General features: G+C 40.8%; 1 protein-coding gene across 3 annotated transcripts in view; it reads left to right on the top strand.

The window, feature by feature from the left end:
• ITPRID1 (ITPR interacting domain containing 1) overlaps positions 1-19,830 on the top strand; it is a 110,589-nt gene that overhangs the window by 28,608 nt on the left and 62,151 nt on the right. For all 3 annotated transcript variants that reach the window (XM_053218256.1, XM_027075785.2, XM_053218257.1), the window contains 6 exons: positions 465-646; positions 2,022-2,070; positions 2,400-2,443; positions 11,557-11,608; positions 14,765-14,851; positions 16,853-17,055. In XM_053218256.1, the coding sequence (XP_053074231.1) occupies positions 487-646; positions 2,022-2,070; positions 2,400-2,443; positions 11,557-11,608; positions 14,765-14,851; positions 16,853-17,055 (595 nt within the window). In that variant the 5' untranslated portion in view covers positions 465-486. The remainder of the gene's footprint in view (positions 1-464; positions 647-2,021; positions 2,071-2,399; positions 2,444-11,556; positions 11,609-14,764; positions 14,852-16,852; positions 17,056-19,830) is intronic.

Here is a 19,830-nt window from a genome sequence, read left to right as displayed (position 1 = left end):
ACCCAATAAGTTGCAGACATGAGACTCATCCAGGTTGATCTGTTGCCAAAGCCCTTATTTTTTACATTTTGAGTCTCTAAAAATATTGTTATAGATGTAACTGTTGGATAACTTGGAAGGGTATTTATTATGTAATCAATACTTTTAAACTTCCTTCCTGGCTGATGTGCCCTCCAGTCCACAGTTTCTTTGCATCCACATCACAGTCTATCTGATTGGATCCACCAGAGGGTGGATGTGGCCTGGTGACAGGTGAGGTCACATTAGTCCCAGCCTCCTGTGGCCTCTCCACTTAAGAGGCAACCACTTCTCTGCATTGGGACAGGGAACTCAGCTCTGGTGGGTGAGCCAGGCTCTGGAAGATTGTAAGTGTTGGTGGTATGAGCACTCTGGCTTCTCCTTCTCACTGAACCAAGCCTGAAAGCTGACTCATTGCATCTGATTTGTTTGTCTGCATGTTTTAGTTTGCCGAATTACTCCCTTACAATGGCAGAGAGGTCACATGGATCCAGCAACTCCCCAGGAGGCCAAGAAAAGAGCAGGAGAGAGATCCTGAGGTCCACCAAGAGGGCATGGGCTTGCCTAGATCAGCAGCTGCCACCTCGCTCTGAGGAGGAAAGCCAGGGTCTCACCATCCCCCTGCTGGGTGAGAACAGGCCCTCAGGGCTATATGAAAACATCCTGCTGTGGGTGGTAAGGGATGTGGGGACTTGGCTGGGGGCAAATGATTTGGAACAAATGCTTGGCTTTGAAGATACCAGTGTTCCTGGTGGGACGCCAGAAGCATCTATGAAACGGGCACTTCTGACTTTCCCCACAGACATTCAAAACACACACCTTCTTGATGGAAATAGGCCAACTGTTCCCTTTCTACTCCGAGGTCTTCTCATCCCAAGTTCCCCATGGACTTGGAGTCCATGCCAGAGACATGAGGCTTCCTTCAGAACACCAAACATTTTATTGAAAGGCTCTTATATGCCAGGTCTTGCATGAAGCATCCCTAATAATTTTAATAGTTTAAAGAGTAATAAGTAGGAAAACACTTCTCCCTCCACAGTGATGTTGCTGTTTGATGGCTTTTCTTCCTTGCCCACCACTTCATTCATTCTACTCTCTGGAATCCCTAAATTTAAAAATAAGCATCTTCCATGCCCACCTGACACCTTGTGAGTGGGTAAGTCAGGTACTTCACAGTTTGGTGGGACAAATTCAAAGAAAATCAGCCCAGAGTAGCCTGTAGCCGACCAGAAAGGAAAGAAATATTTACCGAGAAATGCTGCTTTTCTACCCTCTCCTTTTTGCCTGTTAACTATTTGTTAAGCCAGTGACAAAGATCCACCTTAAAAGTCCCGTGGCTTTTTAACACAGGGTGCCTTTGGCAATCCTGAGACTGTAGTGCACTATATCCCTGGAATGAATGAAAATTTGGTTTAGAACCTGGCAGAGAACTCCTTGCAAATCAACATCACTGGCTAGCCTCCTCAGGTAAATGTGATTCAATAAGGAGAGGGTCCATGGTGATCTATATCTGACAGGAGAAAGACAAAAGTCTGGTATGCTTGATCACCCTTCATGTTCACACCAGGTAATTTAAAAATTATTCTAACATCTCTTGCACTTTGGTGATTTGTTTTTCTTCCTTTTCACTTTTCCTTTGCCTTTGCCTTTGCCTGCCTGCCTGCCTTCCTTCCTTCCTTTCTTCCTTCCTTCCTTCCTTCCTTCTTTCCTTCCTTCCTTCTTTCCTTTCCTTTCCTTTCCTTTCCTTTCCTTTCCTTTCCTTTCCTTTCCTTTCCTTCTTTCTTATTTCTTCAAATCAGTCATTTGGCAAGTTTATATACTTTGTTCTCAGGAAAGGCTGATTATGGAAAGCAGGAAGTTTTGCCTTGGGAAAATGAATGAATATGCTTATAGAAACTTGTGATTGAATATGTAGGAAATAGAGCTATGGGTGGTGGCTGGGTAACAGGTAGCATTATTTTACCTGGTGTGCTTTGATTGCTCTGTTCCTTTCTCTTCTGTAGAAGATACCAAACAAGCAAGTATTCAGCAGTGGCTGGACTCTGGATTCTTGTAAGTGTTTCTTCGTGCCCTTACACATTTCTCTTCCAAAGATCCTTGCAAACGATGTGGGTAGCTCTGCTGGGGCAAGGTGTGACAGGTAGGGATTTTCATTTTAACTGGGTGCATGAAGGATGGCTCCATTGTTACAAAAGTTATATATCAATTTTAAAGTACACAATAGAATACTGTTCCAGTTCCTGGCTGTTGATTGGTTTTAAAAAGCCCTCCCATAATAAAGCCTAGCTCTGCATTTACTCTCATCTGTTTAATTAAATTGCAATTTAGTATAATTGAGTTGTGCACATAGTTTGACTCGCAATATTTTTGTTTCTTTATAGGGTCTCTGTAAATGAAAACTTTCAGCAAGACATCGACCACACTGGTAAGACAAGAGAACCAGAAGCAGTTAAGCTTTGTGGATCTGAGTAGATTTATTAAAATGTCTATGTGAATAAATCTTCTTAAAATGAGATTATTGGAGCTTACTAGAAATGGAACAGATCTCAAAAACCACCCAGCTCAATTGCTTTGTTTGATATATAAATCTGAGGCTCAGAAAGGATAGGGGGTTACCCAGCAGCAGCAGGTTGGGGGCTGCAAACCAGGACTCTTGCCACATCATTAGCTCAGACTCTACCAGAATACTCACTGGGTCCTATGAAGACATTTTGTAAGGATATAATTATGGAAATGCAATTGCTTTAACTTTTCCTCATGCTGTATTGTACTTCTATGTTTAAATCTAGTTTCTTTCTCTTCTTCAGTCTCAAAGTTATATCCTCTCTTTCTAATGATGCACTTGTTCTCAAAAAGAACAGTATTGAATTCTACAGCAAACAGTGCAAGTATGTATTTCTGATGCAGAACATATATCATACCTGTTACATTGACATGTGATAAGAACATTATAAAAAGAAAACAAAATTAATTGCAGATCTCACAGTTCCCGTATTCTCTAAATGAAATAATGTATTTCATAGAAATACAATCATAAAATGCACTCACCGACTGACTGTTAGTCTGTGGAGCATGCGATGCTTGATCTCAGGGTTGGGAGTTTGAACTCCATGTTGGGTGTGGAGATTACTTAAAAATAAAATCTTAAAAAAAATAAATAAAAGGCACTCACATTTTAAGTGCTGCTCAGATAGGAATATAAAACAAGCCCTGGCAATTATAAATGAAAGGCAACACTGACTACAAGATACTTTCTGATTTCATAGATGTTAAAATGTGAAAAAAGGTGTTTTAAAATTGGCAAAATGCCATAAATAATGTATGTAAAAAATGACATAAATTAGGAGTTTAATGATTAGAGGGGAAAACTATTAGTTTAATGGTTACTTACTTGACTGGTTTTCATTATTTCACTTCCTCCACTGACATCTTCAATTAAGATTGACCATTGGTTACAAACCAGTTTAGATTTGGGACTTTTTTACTTAATAAAAACAAAATAATACAGTAACAACAGCTAGGTATATCACTGAAATTTCCTCCTTTTCCAAGCTGCTTTATTTTTTTTTAATATAAAAGTTCCATGATCCCAAAATCTCTGAAGATGTTTGCCAATAAGCCGAATTTAAGTATCTGTTTACAATAGTGCAGAATCAAGAAAAGGCAAGAACTTAAGAACTATAGCCAGCATGAGATGTCAGATGTCACTGATGTTTCATCTTGCCCGGGTCATGGTGGGAGGCCTGGAACCCACTCTGGAGCTGCCAGTAACTGTTTTATTAAAAGCTTCACTGGGGCGCCTGGGTGGCTCAGTCGGTTGAGTGTCCGACTTCGGCTCAGGTCATGATCTCACAGTCTGTGAGTTCGAGCCCCGCATCGGGCTCTGTGCTGATGGCTCAGAGCCTGGAGCCTGCTTCCGGTTCTGTGTCTCCCTCTCTCTCTGCCCCTTCCCTGCTCATGCTCTGTCTCTCTCTGTCTCAAAAATAAATAAAAACATTAAGAAAAAAAATTTTTTAAAAAAAGCTTCACTTCCTACAAATTAAAGACAACCATGGTCCTTCCACCTCTGAATCAAGTCAATGAACTGTAAAGGCACATACAGGAGGTGCAGAGCTGGAGGAAAGAAGGGATAGCGATCAGAAACACACAGTTCCCATTTGCCAAGTCCTTTACCTTCAGTGAGGTTTTTAATAATAGTGGAAGGGCTTATTACAAGTTTAATTGAGCCTTCATTTTTACAAAGCCCTTTATGATCTATCATATTTTAAACTCAGTCACCTGTGTGGAAACAAGGCTGGTGTTCATCTGAGCTTTGCAGGTGAAGAGTTTGGGCCACAAGGTGATCACAGCTGGTTACAAGAGGGCAAAGGAGCATTAAGTCCAGCATTCTATCAGCCCTCCGTGGGCTGGTTTAGCCATGATGAGACCAATAAACGTGGAGTTTAGGGAAGCCAAGAGTCATACTGAAAAATGTGGAAACTTGAACGGTATCAGAATCTGGTCATGTGAAGGTCGTGGTGAGGGTGGCAGGGAGAAAATCTGTGGCAAGGTGAAAAGAAACTGAAAGGGGAGAAGAGTAACCCCTACTAGAGGCAAAATCCCATAAAAACTCATGCAATCCTATGGCACCTGGGCGACTCGGTGGGTTAAGTGTCTGACTTCTGCTCAGGTCATGGTCTCCTGGTTCGTGAATACAAGTCTCACATTGAACTCTCTGCAGTCAGCGCAGAGCCTGCCTTGGATCTTCTGTCTCCCTCTCTCTCTGCCTCCGCCCTGCACGCTCTCTCTCTCTCTCTCAAAAATAGATAAACCATTAAAAATAAGTAAAGAAAAAATAAATAGGTAGATAGATAGGTGATAGATAGGTAGATTATAGATAGATAGATAGATAGATAGATAGATAGATAGATAGATAGATAAGAAGCCCTCATGCAATCCTAGTATGATGCAGAGTGGTGCATTAGTTCCTGGGGCAGCTCTAACAAATTACCACACACCTGGCAGCCTCAAACAGAAATTTATTGTCTCAAAGTTCTAAAGGCTGAAGTCTGAAATCAAGGTGTGTCAGCCAAGGTCATTCTCTTTCTAAAGGTTCAAGAGAGGAATCCTCCCTTGCCCCTTCCTAACTTTAGGTGACTCTCAGAAATCCTTGACATTTCTTGGCTTGTGATGACATCCTTTCCATTCTCTGCCTCCATATCCACATGGCCACTTTTCCCTGTGGGTCTTCTTTTCTCTTTTTTTAAGGACATTAGTCATTGCACTTAGGACCCACCCTAATCCAGTATGACCTCATCTTTACTAATTGTATCTACAAAAACCCTATTTCAAAATAAAGAACACATTCTAAAATGAGATATCAGATACGGAAATTAAATTCAACTCACTACAAGTAGAATTTATTTTAAGGCTGTTTCCTTCATTGGTCACCCCTGAGGCTTTTATACTTTGAAGTAGGAATAAGATTCAAGTGTCTGCTCATCTTATAGGTGACCCAGTGACCCCCAGAGAAGTCAGGTGGGCCTCTAGGTCTCAAACTGAGCCCCAAATAAAATGGGACAGGGGATGGCATAAGGCTTCAGTGGACCTATTGCTCAATTCCTTCTGAATTTTGAGATGACCAAGGTGGGGTGCTGTCCTCTTATGGTGACTCTTGGGCTTTCCTGCTGCTCTGTGTCTACCCAAAGTCTCATTTTTATTAAACTGGAATCTGGCCCATTTCACATCGTGTTGAACACCATTACGCCAGTAAAGCCATGAGCCCTTGGCACTTCCGTCTCTTTATCAGTAGAACCGGGAGGGGAAAGAAATGAAAACACGTGAAGGCCACACAGCTAGGTACTTTACATAAGCTATCTCATTTTCCCCAACCATCTTCCGAGGTAAATATTACCATTACTAACTTTCGCAAGGAAGAAAATGAGACTCAGAAAGGTTAAGTAACTTGCCCAAAGTAGCCCAGTCAGTAGACAGGAGGGTCAAGATTTGAATTTGGATCTGTCTGACTCTGTAGCCATGTTGCCTCTCCAGAGGACTGGTTCGATTTACTGTTACTATATGTGCTATGTATGGAAACCCCTGGGAGGAAAGCCCTGCATCAATGTCCTTGCCAGAAAAATCAAAGTGTGAGCATCATGGCTAATGTCACCGACATTTACTTCTCTCTCCAGGTCTTCTGGCTCTTGTGCATCAGCCTTCAGAGCCACAACACAGTCCTCCAGAATTTAAAAGTCTTATAGTAAAACTAATTTTTGAAGTCAAGCGAGTATCTACGGAAATGTAAAATAACCACATCTGTATCTTAAAGTAAAAAAGACACATCAAATAATTGCTCTGGAAAGCCACATGAAGATAGGCTGGCTGTTTGCCTCCCAAGTCTCATTAAAGTACTTCACGAAGAATGCTCTCTCACTGTCTGCCCTGTCTTCTGACAAATATTTGGGCATTTTAGCTAAGGGGTCTGGCAGTCTTCTTTTTAAGTATCTTCAGAGCATTGTCTGCTCAAGGCACATGGATAACTTACAGGGAACACCCTTATGGAAATCCCTCAATTTTTTTTGTCTTTTTTCTGTCTGAGAACCTCCACCAATGGTGAAGATCAACCCCTCTTCGTGGTCACTAACTGCTCACACAAACACAAGTTTGATTCTCAGTTTGCCCTCAATGAGGATCCATGGGCCTGCCTTCTTATAGCCACAAACACAATAGGACATTCAGAACCTCTTTGGGGTCAGTTGGGGTGCTAAAGAAACATAGTTATGACTGTTAAGGTCTCTCTTCTCAGGTTTCTGACTCATTCTTAATCCCCGATTCTATATTAAAACTGTGTATAAGAAAGCCTGGGGAGAGGAGCTAGTTTCTGGTAAACCCATTCCCACCACTGAAGAACAAATTAGACATCAGCACCGTCGCCCTGTTAGAGTGCATTGGCGTTATCCTGGGGGACAGACACCTACACCGATGCGTGTGCCACATTATATAATGTACACTTGTTTACCAACACAGCCAAGAATAACTGCGAGGGGAAAAAAAAAAAAAGAAAAAAACCAGAACCAACTCCTACAGCAAAGAAACAGTTTTTGTCAAAGATCTGCTTGGAACCATCGATTACTTGATGGGTGGTTAATTCATTTGTCCTTTTAATATTTAGATACTTCTCCAATCCCCAGAGAAATCTTTGAAGCATAAACTTACACCTTTCCGGAAGGAACTCATTAAATAAGAACTTACAGAATCAAATTCTAAAGCCTGTGGTCTATAAGGTGAGGTCAATGTAAATCCAGTTAAACATAATAGATACTCCCTAATGCTTATCAAACAAAAGCACTTAGAGCAAAGAACTGAGCTAGGGGAGAATGCAAAGATGTAGAATGCATGGCTCCTGCTCTTACTTATATCACTCTGACTTCCCAGGACCATTGCAATCTGAATACAACCTGGGCCAGCTTTTCACAAGACCCTCTCGTCTCAGCCCCTCTCGTTGCCATCCTAATTCTTGATCTTTCTTCATCTAATTCCTCCTGTCCTAAAATCTTTCCTGTTCTGTTCTCCTCTTGCCCTTCTTTTGAGGCCTGATTCAGGTGCCGTATTCTCTATAAGGCCCTTCCTGACATCTGCACTCAAAGACTCAATTTTTTGTCTGAACACCGGTCACATCCACGAAGGGTTCTGCCCATATGGCACTTGGTGCTGCCTCAAATTATTAGGGAGAGGACTCACTGACAAAATTGTAAATCCCACTGAGGTAGGAATTATCTCTAACACATCTGATTTCCCCAAAGCTAGTCAACAAAAGATCTTAGTAAACTGGTCCATAATGAAGCTGATGTGAGTCATATTGGGAAATTTTCAAGGAAGAGAGACTTGGGCTAGTCAAAGAGCAATACGTTTTTGAAGAAAACAAAGAGGCAAAGGAAGAGAACGCCACTTGGTTCAAGGAGCTTGAACAAAGGCACGGAATGAAAAGAAAACCAAATGTGTGCAGGAAAACATAGAAAAGGTGGTCAGATTAGACAAATGGTTTCATGCTGGGGAGCAAAGGTGGAAATTTTTTCTGGTAAAAAAGGTGTTGTCAAGTTATAAATGCCTTAAAATCCAGAAAGAAGGAATCACACTTGATGTGTTAAGATCATCTCAGGTTCCAAAGGAGAGGTAGTTGTAATTGGGGTCTGTATTGAGTAGGATTTGGGGACCGTATCTTTGGTCATGAATAGTTAGTGATGGCTGCCACAGGTGCAGTGCTGAGGAATTGAAGTCCACGTGTTACAAACGTGCTATCTCTACACTAGTGAGTTATGCATGATTTCTGAGAAGAGAAATGACAAATTCCAGTGTTTATCCTGCCCACTTTGGAAAGACACTGTTGTGAACTCATGAACTCGGGGTGTCATGAGGGTGTGGGCTGTGTGTCAGCAGTGGAATGGAGAGGGGGAGTCAACTGCATCCAGAGAAGAAGCAGATACGTGGGTGAGGAAGAGCAAAGCATTACAGTTGGCTTTAAGGTTTTTGAGCATGAATGTCAGGGAGAAAGAAGAACCTTTTATTTTGTAAGCATATAGACTGCGATTATTTGCAAACTGAGACAACTCAACCCCGCTGACTGCCTCTACCAAGTGTCTTGGGCATGCAGGAGTTAAATACACAGAAAGCTGCAGAATGCTATTATTTTAGAGCCCTGTGAAAATGTAATTTGATTAGTCTATTGGACGATATTCCAAAGAACCAAATGTCTTCCATGAATCAGTCAGAAATGCTTAGGAAAACCAAAATAAAAAATGCTTTCTAAGCCAATAAAGGTGCTAATTAGTGCCTTCTGCATATCTCACTACATCTTCTCCAGTAATACATTTTGCAGGGTTAAGTGCATGTCTGCTGCTTCAGATGGCAGAAGTCCACCTAACAGTAGGGAGGGTGGCTGGAGACTCAAGTATCTAAAAGGGAATCAGAACCAGCGTTTAACCCATGCAATGGGATGTATCGAGTAGAGCAAGAGAACTCTTTTTCTTGCTTTAATTCTCTTCCAAATCAACCCTTATAAAACCTAGGGAGAGTAGGACCTTACTTTTTCTTTCTTTCTTCATCCACCATTGCTTTTAAAGAGTAGAGTCTGGTTTTTAAAAAAACCTAATAAGGGTATCCTAGAAGGAAAAATAAATTGGAGAAAATATCAAGACCAAGCAACTGGAGAAGAAAGAAGGACTTAAGGAGATCGTAGCCAGTAGGGATTTACGTGGTAGATACAGACACATCTATAAGTGTTTCGTTTTCTGCTGGGGCAGCCTCAAGCGTGGTGCCTACAGAAGCTTGAGGAAATGCAGGGTAACAGGAATTTGTCCCATTATGGCATTCCCTAGGTGTCAAATTCTTGATGTGGTCCGAGGTAGCTGACTCCAGTGCTTCCGGGAGCTGGGCAGGTAACTGCTAATGAACCAAGCAAGCAGGGCAGAGAGAGACTGCAGAGAATCGCAGAACACGTGGGCTCCAACAGATCTCTCCCTGAAGAGATCTGGGATTGATACTGCTGTGTCTTCTGAGTTTTAAGGAAATTCTAGGAATCTCAGTGCAGGGGAGAACTGGGCTACCAGCTTGTGCCTCTCGGTTCAGGTTCCTTATTGAATATAGGCAAAGGGAACAAGAACCCTGACAAGCCCAGGAAGTTTATCTTGCAAATTAGCAAACTGGAAAACAACAGCAACAACTATACGTGAACTAAAACCAAAAAGACCCCCCAATAGGCAAGGAATAATAGTTTCTTACTGTCCCATTAGTCTCTCAACTGCCTGGTTCCAAATGCTTGAGAGGTATGGAGTAGATTTATATGGTTCACCCCATATGACTTGTGTGGCTGAGTTACATTTGTTTTGTAGGGCAGACATTCATTGCAGCCATACTCTCACTACCTTTCAAAATTGTAGTTGTGTATTCTGAGCTTAGTTAAGAACTCACTGTTTACTCACACCTCAGTGATATGCCTTGAGTCCTTATCCTTCCAAGACTATATGTTCCTTTTCCATCCAGCAGGGTCACTGAACCCTTGTAACAACAGAAGAAAACTATAAGTGTTATTTCCACATATCAAATTTGGCATTCAGAGGCAAGTTCGTGGATACCTTGAGAACTGTTTCTAGTCTCCTCCCCAGACAAGAACTCTGGCTCCACACTGAAGAGCCCTTTACTATTTTCAGGCTCTTTTTTCATATGTTTCAATCATATAGGTTTGTTGTTGTTGTTTTTTTAATTTCTCCCACATGCATTATATTTCTTATGGTGAAAAACTTCACTTTCTTATGGAAGTGCTGAGTGGCAACATTTCCAGTGTGATACGTGTCACACGTTCGTACTCGGGAAAGCACCCGGGAGAACCACCCTGAGAGGAAATGAGAAGGTTGGTAAACTTCTGGAAGCACCAGCCCAAGTTCTGAATGTTGCCCGGGCAGCCAGCAGCCACAGCATTACATCATCACTCCTGCTTACCATAACCACAACGCATCCTAAACGGGCCTCCGCCTCCCAATATCAGCTCTTCTATTCTGCCCTCAGCACCACTAACAAGGCAAATGGACCTTCTGCATCCTCTCTCTCCCATTAATTTGTTTGCTCAAAAATCTTCCCTGGTTTTCCAGGTAAACTCCTCTTTCTGCTTTTCAAATAAGTTACAGGACATTCTGCTGGCAGTGTGGTGTTTTGAAAAGCAACAATAGCAACAAATAAAAATAAGCTGTGATATCCGGCTGGCCACGGAAAATTTATTTAATCTCTCTGAGCCTCAGTTTGGCTCTCTATTAAGGAGAGATTCATAATACCTATTTCCTTGATATGTTGTAAGAATTAAAAGAGGTGCTGCATGCAACATGCTTAGCACACTGCCTCATTAATTATAGTAACTGTTATTGCTATAATCAATAATAAAGGTAATGATAAATTCCTGGATCTGCTACTTTTGAACGTGTGATCACGGGCTCATTACTCAACTTCTGTGAGTCTGTTTCCTTATCTGAAAAATAAGGATAGGTCCTAAATTTTAAGAGTGTTGTGAGGATTAAGAGATACAAATGCATGGAAGATGGTCAACAAATGCTGGGTCCTTCATGTATTTTTTTTGCCTGTCCCCACCCTTGCTCCTCGACCTTGTGGGCCATGAGAGAGTATTCCAAAATGGCCTATGATCCCTTCTGAATAGCCCTATCGCTGTGCTTTGCATTTGCTACAGACCCTCTTGGTGCATGGCAACACCTCTTTCCATCCATCAAATTTTACCCATTCTTAAAAATCCAAGATAGTATCTCCATGAAACCTTGGCCAACTACTCCATTTGCCACTGACTTCCCTCTCGACCAAGCAAGTACATTTCTTCAAGTGGACATCACACAATTTAGCCATTCATTACATTCTGTCTTGTTCACTACAGAGATGCCTTGTACCTCATGCACATACAATCTCGGATATGGAAATCGATCCCATGTTAATTTGTCTGAGGACTAGAAAATCTCCTATGGGACAAAAGGAGATTAAGCTCATGTCCCCTTTTGTTTGTTGCAGTTTCTGTGCATGAACAAGGGATGGTGTGCATGACCGTGACGGGCTACATGAGGTAGGTGTCAGTGTCACTCTGCTCCAGTATCTGACAGCCACAGTTTTCATAAATGAAAGGGAAGTGAGGAGCTTTCTTAACAATGCCAAGGATCTTGGGATTTTGTCACTGGTTTAGCCACAGCACCTGGAACACTTTCACTAGCCTTGAGAGAAATAGAGGTTCTTTAAATGTCATGAGGCAGTGAGCACAATAAACGAACAAATGCTGGCTTGGAGGGAGGATTTAATTAAAATATATGCATAAAACACATTTGACTGTAATACGAGTGTTCAGAAGGACCTGTTCATGAAATAGTTGCATCTGTATTCTCACACTGTCAATGTTAGTCATCACCATGCTATTTGCTGGGCAATAATACAGTTGACCTTTGAACAACACGGCTTTGAACTGTGTGGGTCCACCTATATGCAGACTTTTTTTTTAATTCAAGTATAATTAGCATACAGTGCTGGTTTCAGGTGTACAACATAAGGATTCAACAATTCCATACATTTCTCAGTGCTTGTCATGGTAAGTGTACTGTTAATTCTATTTCCCCCATCCCAGCTCCCACCTCCACTTTGGCAACAACCAATTTGTTCCCTGTATTAAAGAGTGTGATGGGTTTTTTTTTTAATTTGTCTTTATTAAATTAAATTAAATTTCTTTTAATTTTTAAAATTTTTCTTTGTTTATTTGTTTTGTTTCTTAAATTACACACATGAATGAAATCATGTGGTATTTGTCTTTCTTTGGCTGCTTTCACCATGCAGATTTTTTTTTAAGTACAATACAGTACTGTAAATGTGTTTTGCTTTTGATTTTCTTAATAACATTTTTTTTTCGGGGCGCCTGGGTGGCGCAGTCGGTTAAGCATCCAACTTCAGCCAGGTCACGATCTCGCGGTCCGGGAGTTCGAGCCCCGCGTCAGGCTCTGGGCTGATGGCTCAGAGCCTGGAGCCTGTTTCCGATTCTGTGTCTCCCTCTCTCTCTGCCCCTCCCCCGTTCATGCTCTGTCTCTGTCTGTCCCAAAAATAAATAAACGTTAAAAAAAAAATAACATTTTTTTTTCTGTAGGCTACTTTATTGAAAGAACACAATATATTATATATAACATATAAAATATGTAATTGACTATTATCAGTAAGGCTTTCGGTGAACAGTAGGCTATAAGTAATTCTGTTTTAAGGGAGTTAAAAGTTATATGTGGAGAGGCACCTGGGTGGCTGGGTCAGTTAAGTGTCCGACTCGATATCAGCTCAGGTCGTGATCTTACTGACATGAGATCAAACCTGAGTGTGCTGAGCATGGAGCCTGTTCTGGATTCTTTTTCTCCCCCTCTCTCTGCCCCTCCCCTATTCTCTCTCTCTCTCTCTCTCGCTCTCTCTCTCTCTCGCTCTCTCGCTCTCTCAAAAAACAAAGCAAAACAAACAAAAACCAAACAAACACAAAAACACAACAGAGAAATAAACGTTAAAAAAACACCAAAAGTTATTTGTGGATTTTTGATTGTGTGGGGGGTCAGCACCCTTAACCCTCACGTTGTTCAGGGGTTAACTGTACATAAAATTTCCAATGTTAAGTAGAAAGCAGTAAGATTCTCTTAATATGAGAATAGAGACTAGGTCTCAAAGCAGTGCTCAACAGTGGCAGCCGCATGACCTCAGAACTTAATAGAATTGCAAATTTTCAAGCCCAATCCCAGACACTCTGAATCAGAAAATCTCAAGGTGGGGTTCAGAAATCTGTTTTTGCAAGCCCTTCAGGGGATTCTGAGAAATACCCTCGTGTAGGTATCCTATGCCAGTGGTATAGAAGGTGAGCTTTTTCACTTTGAGAACTCTGCTTCCATGCCTCAGCCACCCTTGCGTGTTTCAAGATAATTCCAACTAGTTGAAAACCAAATACTCAATACTGTATCCCTCTGACTCCTACCAATTCACAATTTTTCTATTTGGTCGTAGTTTTTCCTTCTTAGCAGATTATTTTTGCTGCTTATAGAGTCATAGAGCCACAAAGGACCCCAGAAATCTCTCAGACAACTTTCTCATTTTGTTGAAGAGGAAAATGAAAGCCAAGGTCAGTGACTCACTCCTGCTCTCATGGCTTGATCAGAACTGTGACTATACATGGATTCTCCTGGATCCAAGGCCAGGGCAGTTTCTGGGTGGCTTTGCTGAGCATTATAAAGGAAAGTAATGCTTACAGACCCCGAATGAAACAGAAATATGGCAGGCTTAATACAAACTGAGGTGAGGCAATAAATGAAAGGATATCTTTTGCCTCTCTCCAGGGCTCCCAGCAAGTTCAACCATCTGTTAAAATCAGGGTCTTTATTATTCAGAAACATACACGTTCTCAGCCTTAATTGCTTCTCTTGCTCTCTTCTCAGAGAAGCAATTGAACAAAGAGGCAAAGGACAAAATCTGGGCAAGGACTAAGGAAAATTCAGGATAACTTGGTCTTCTAGGGAAAGATCTCACTAGATCTACATTGTATTCTTTGATAAATTCCCATTTTGTGCCAATTGGCTGTTACAACTGAGGCTCAATGAATCAGTGGTACATCAGAACAATATAAAACTGAACTACATTATAACAGGGGCTCATTCTGTTTGGAAGTGCTTTCAAATGACTTGCAACGCAGGCCCATTTAGCTAGAGTGTCATTGGTTTTTGTGGTGGGGGAGGAGCCAGTTACCGTTGCATATGGGTGGCCACAGGAGACAGCATTTAGAGATTGTTAACCATGCACTATGGAATCCGTCACCGTTATGGGAATTAATAGGGAGTCACTTCAGTAACCGCTCACCATACCTCTTTCATCACATAATTGTAACTTCTTTGGAAAGTTGGTGCCTAGCCGAGCTGTGTTCCTGATAGGTTCCCCAATGATTTGCCATCTGTCAAAAGTGAGACATTCTGTCACCTTTATAATGAGCACTAGCGGGCACCTAACACTTAAATTCTCACACCTTCTGTAACACAACGCTCTTGGAAACAGGAGCATCTTCTCCACTGCATGCTCTCTCTTCTCCAAAGGTGCAGCCATCAGGGATTATTAGAAATGAGGAGGAAATGCAAATGTTTGCTCTGGAAGGGAAAGATTCACAATGATCTCCCAGGGGACTATCTAAATCAACACATCTCATCATTGGTATTTTCCCCCGCTGTAGATCTCTGCATCCGTTTTCAGAAACTCCCACCCTTTCTAGAGGGACCAGTTTCAACTCTTGCCATTCTACTGCAAGTATACCACAAAGGTATGTGATTTCCAGGCACTTTTCATCCAGAGAAATCATTCTGTACAACTGTGGATTTCATGAAATTATAAATAGGCATTTGAGAAATAACCTGTTGAATGAATGGATGAGAGAATGAATAAAGGATTTCAAAACTCTGATTCACAAGAACGGTGTAAAAGAGTCAGGGAGATCAAGCTAAGTATCTGCCAATGGGGAAATGGTCCAACAAACTAACGGCCCACCCATTTTATAGAATTCTATACAGTGATAAAAGGAATAGGCAGAAAGAACTATATATACTAACTTAGAACGATCTTCAAGTCATATTTTTGAGGGGAAAAAGTAAGATGCAGAAAGGTATGCAGTAGGGTATGCTATTATTTATAGATCAAACAAGTGAAAACTATAAAGCATATATATAATATAGAAAAATATATGGAAGTGTACAGATAAATTTAGTAGGAGGGGAGTCAGGATTTGTGGGCCAAGGGGAAAGAAACCTTTATGTGTAATATAATGTTTTGACAATGTGAATATATTTTATGTATTTCTTACATAATTAAATGTAAACAAGAAGAGTTAATGATATTAAAAATGTTTAGTGACAAATCAAGCAATCAATACATTCTGAGACATGAGATTGTGAGCTTTTAGAAGGCAGAACTAGGTCTTTGTTCCTTTTTGCACCTTGGGTGCCTAGCAGAGGGCCTAGAACATGACAAATGTTCAATAAATATTTGTGTAAATGGGCAGAATAAATATTTGTACTATGAGGACAATATGATAACAGACTAAATCTTTCATACACGAGTTAGATTTCTCCCAAGAATTTTTTTTCTCCCTCAAAACATTTTTATTTGGGGGTGTCAAGTGATTGGTATCCCCAGTTCTTCAGTTCTTTCCAATGATTAAGATATCTGAGCTGAACCATTTAAGCCCCACAGTAAGAGTTTTTGGCTTCTCTTTTTTTCCTTGATCGAATCAGGAGGCAAAGCCCCAGATCTCTATGTCACATAAGAAAGTGTAAACGTGATGTTGAGTAATGTGTGGTAAGTGGGCCTGCCCAGCGAGACTACAGGTGGCTGTTGTTAAATGTGTGAATGGCTAAATACATGAATTGTAATTAACCCAATTTAAATGATGAAGTCATGAAAGTAAATCATCCAAACTATCTCAAATAAGCTCCTTGGTGTTGCATGTAAAGCAGAGGCAAACAGAAACCTGAAACAAAAGAACCAGGCAAACCTAGGAAAACCTCCTCAAAAGTTCTGCTTCCCATGTAATCCATGAGTTTTTAAAAAAAGGTCAATAGCACAGTTACCAAGGAGAAGGTCAGTGATTGGGAAGTGGTTAGTATACATAAATATAATTTCCAGAGAACTGAAGTTTATAATTTTAAGTGCCAAAGCTGAGTAAAATGATTTGAAGAAAGCACTTCTTATTTCTCACCCAAGTCCCCCCCCACACACACACAAATACAGAATATATTTTAATCCGCCTTAGGGACTACAAATTATTATTTGTAAAGATCAGTCCTTGGAGTCTGCATTTAATGACACCCTCAGCAGATTTGTGTGGCTGAGGATGCCCTCAGACTGATTCTCGTTAAAAACATTCTTTTTTGAGTTCTGCTGTTCACAGTTTTGTTTTGTTTTGTTTTTTTCTGTTTCACATCGCCATGAACTACCATTTCTTTGTGGTTATCAGTGCATCGCTTCTGGTTTCTGTCCCACAGTCTTCCTGCTGTCTCTAACTTAACATTTGCTTACTATGAAATAGACCGATAAATAAACTCATTGGTCTTGCATAGAAAGTACAGCCAAGCAGTCCCTGAATGGGGTTGATGGACTATCCTTTAAGTAAGTATATGAGTTCTCGTAAATGCACCATCTATTTGCCTATTTAGACTCCTCTTCCATTCAATTTCTAGAAGATTGGGTGTGTGAGGTGACTAGAAAAAAAAATGGGTCTTGTTAAATGAACTGTTACTGGATAAAGATATTCATATTTTTACCACAGCATTCCTGAATGGCTGGAATTTTGGGAAAAAGATCCAGTGGAGATTCTCTTGGATCTGGGGTTTGGTGCAGATGAGCCAGACATCTGCACTCAAATCCCAGCCAGATTTCTGGATTGTGGCTCAGCAGCCAGAGGAATCAACAACCAGGTTTTTCTTGAAGCTCAGAAGCAGCGAATGGACATTGAGAACCCGGACTTGTATGGTAAGTGGGGACTGCGTGGTTTCTGAATCTCAGCAATGGGGGTGGTGGCCAGGTGAGCCACAGTATTAGGAGAGACCATATGGGATATATGTGTAGTGACAGTCACCCCTGTGTTGCAGTGGCTTAGAGCAGAAACGTTTACATGTTGATCACTCTACGCTACGCGTCTGCTGTGGCTTCATGTGCATGTTTGGGGGGAAGATCTGTTGCATATGTCTTCATATGTAGTCTTGGCCCCATCACCTGGAAGTCACTGGTTGCAATGACAGAGAAAAGGTGGAAATGGAGAATCATACTTGACTCTTACCTCTTTCTGCTCGGAATTTACTCATTGATTTCATTGTCCAAAATCAGTTACATGGCCACACTTAACTCCAAAGGGGTGAGAATGTACAGTCCTACCATATGTCCAGAAGAAAAAATGCAATACCAGTGGAAAGCACTAATATATGCCATAGCCACTTACCGGGGAGGCAGAGAAACCACGAAGCTTATCACAAGTCGCAAGGTGAAACCTTAATTTCCTCATCTATAAGACTTAGAATGTTACTTATTCTACCATGAGCCGTGAGTGGTAGGTATTAAGCTGTCAGATCTCCAGATTTGAGGATTAACTATACCTAAACCTCTTAGTTATCATACGTGCTGCTATTTTTCCCCAGCTGGTGGTCAATGGAATTTTCTCTAGGATGTTACTAGGACGCTCTTGGAATGTGTGCTCAAATAATTTGGGGGAAAGATGCCTTGCAGTTAAACAGGTTTATTTACTTCAGGATTTGTTTAGTATGGTGAAGTGCACTCTCAGTCTCCCAGAGAGGATGCAGTGTAGATTTTTCAAAATCATTTAAATATCAAACCCCTCTTGGAGGAGCGTTGAAGAACATCTCCTCCATGGGATAGAGTTTGCAGAATTCTAGACTGGAGAAAATGCCAAAATGCTGTTTCTGAAATAAGTTCTTTAAATAAATTCATGAAAGTCAAGTGCGATAAAGTGGTTTTCTCAAACAAATATCTTAGACTTTTCATTTTAGTCTCTGTTTCCCCCATTTTCATGTGGGTAAAATGGGTCTCAAAATTTCAGCAATGCAGTTTTTTAAAAAGAGGATGTATCCCCGAAGATGTTGTTAGGAGATGTTTCTTTACATTTTGGAAGAAATTAGTATAATTCTTTGCTGTCTCCTTCTCCAAACCGCAGGGAGATGCAAGTTCTTTGATCAATTCTTTATTTGGAGACAATAACTCTTATCAGTATTTGAGGAGTGTTTGACTTGAGCTGTAAAGTAAACATTTTATAGATGAAATTGACACACAGATTATAGAAGACCCGGGAGCTGGTCCCTGCTCCTGTGACTGTGCCCACTCATTTCCACCACTCAAAACTGTGCTAATAACACACTGTAGCCATTCTCACTCAACACTTACCACTTTTGATTCAAGAAAGCCGAGAAGGTTGAATGTAAAATAAGCAATAATAAAATTAGTTGGTTGGTCCAAAAACAGAAGGGAAAAGTATGTCTTATTCAACATCAATTAAAAAAAGGCTCAAACGTGAAGGGATGAGAATCAATTGGTTCATTGTTCAATCTACCAAAGGCAAAACAAACAAACAAACAAACCACAAAACACCCACTCATCCAACACCGTAAGACTCTGTTCTCTGAATTGACTTACCCAGTTAAATGGATAGATTCCTAGTCTAAGTATAAAAATCTGCTGTAGGATGGATGGATGGCAATCATAAAAATAGAATTATGATTCAGTCATACCCTTGGGCTCACAAAGAAAGATTTTGTTTCAGTTAAAGCTGAATTTAGAGGAAAAATGTAATCAGAATGCTTCTGAAAATATCCAGAACCCAAGATTCCTTTAGATCTTGAAAGAATATCATAATCCTCTACGAAAAGCCCATCACATTTTTTAAAGTAGAAGGATCAGTAGTCAATGTCTTTGTCTTTCAAGTAGAGGGAGCAGGTAGATGCAAGGATGTGCTCACGGAAGAGTCGGTAGTCCTGAGGGTGCAAGCAACAGAACAGAGGAGAGTATCCTTAATCACCAACATGGCCTTTGACCTTTGCTGAGCTATGCAACCCTGCATGTTATCACTGGGGTTGAGAAAAGGTTGTGTAATAAAAACAAAATGTTCTGTTTCCATCTTTTTGGTTTTATGATCTGGAGATACCAAAACTATTCTTCACCATTTTCTTTCAAAGTGACAATGTGTCCCCAAATTGGCCTATCCGCACTAGGTCTCTTCCACATGCTAATTAAGTCAATAATTGCACATTGCCTACATGCACCACCCAGAAGGACTTACAAGTTGAGGAGCTGGTTCATTTGAAAAGACAAATGGATTTTCACATGAATGACTATCTTCCCTCGGACAACTGAGGACGATATATTGCCTTCCAGAGTCTTACATATTTATAACTCTAACTACTGTATAGCATTGTGCTTTCACAACAGATGTGGGAGATGCATAAGATGGGTATTATTACGCTCATTCTCCTGATGAAGAAACTGTTTACTATGTGCTTGGCATGGACTAAGCACCATATTTCTATTAATTCATCTACTCTGACATCGCACACCCAATGATTGGTTGAACTGGGATTTGGATCCAGGCCTTCTGAGTCCATATTCCATGAACTTTGCACACTGTAGGTGACAGGACAGGTAGAGACGATGGAGGTGATGATTATGGTATCTGCCATCTAAAGCTACGGAAGAATACTCGAGTTCACCTCACATGAAAGAGCTAGCTTCACTCTTTAACCT

This window comes from Acinonyx jubatus, chromosome A2, assembly GCF_027475565.1.
Source record: "Acinonyx jubatus isolate Ajub_Pintada_27869175 chromosome A2, VMU_Ajub_asm_v1.0, whole genome shotgun sequence".
Lineage (NCBI taxonomy): Eukaryota > Metazoa > Chordata > Mammalia > Carnivora > Felidae > Acinonyx > Acinonyx jubatus.
The sequence above is the reverse complement of the archived record's forward strand: the minus strand, read 5'-3'. Positions and strand labels throughout refer to the sequence as shown.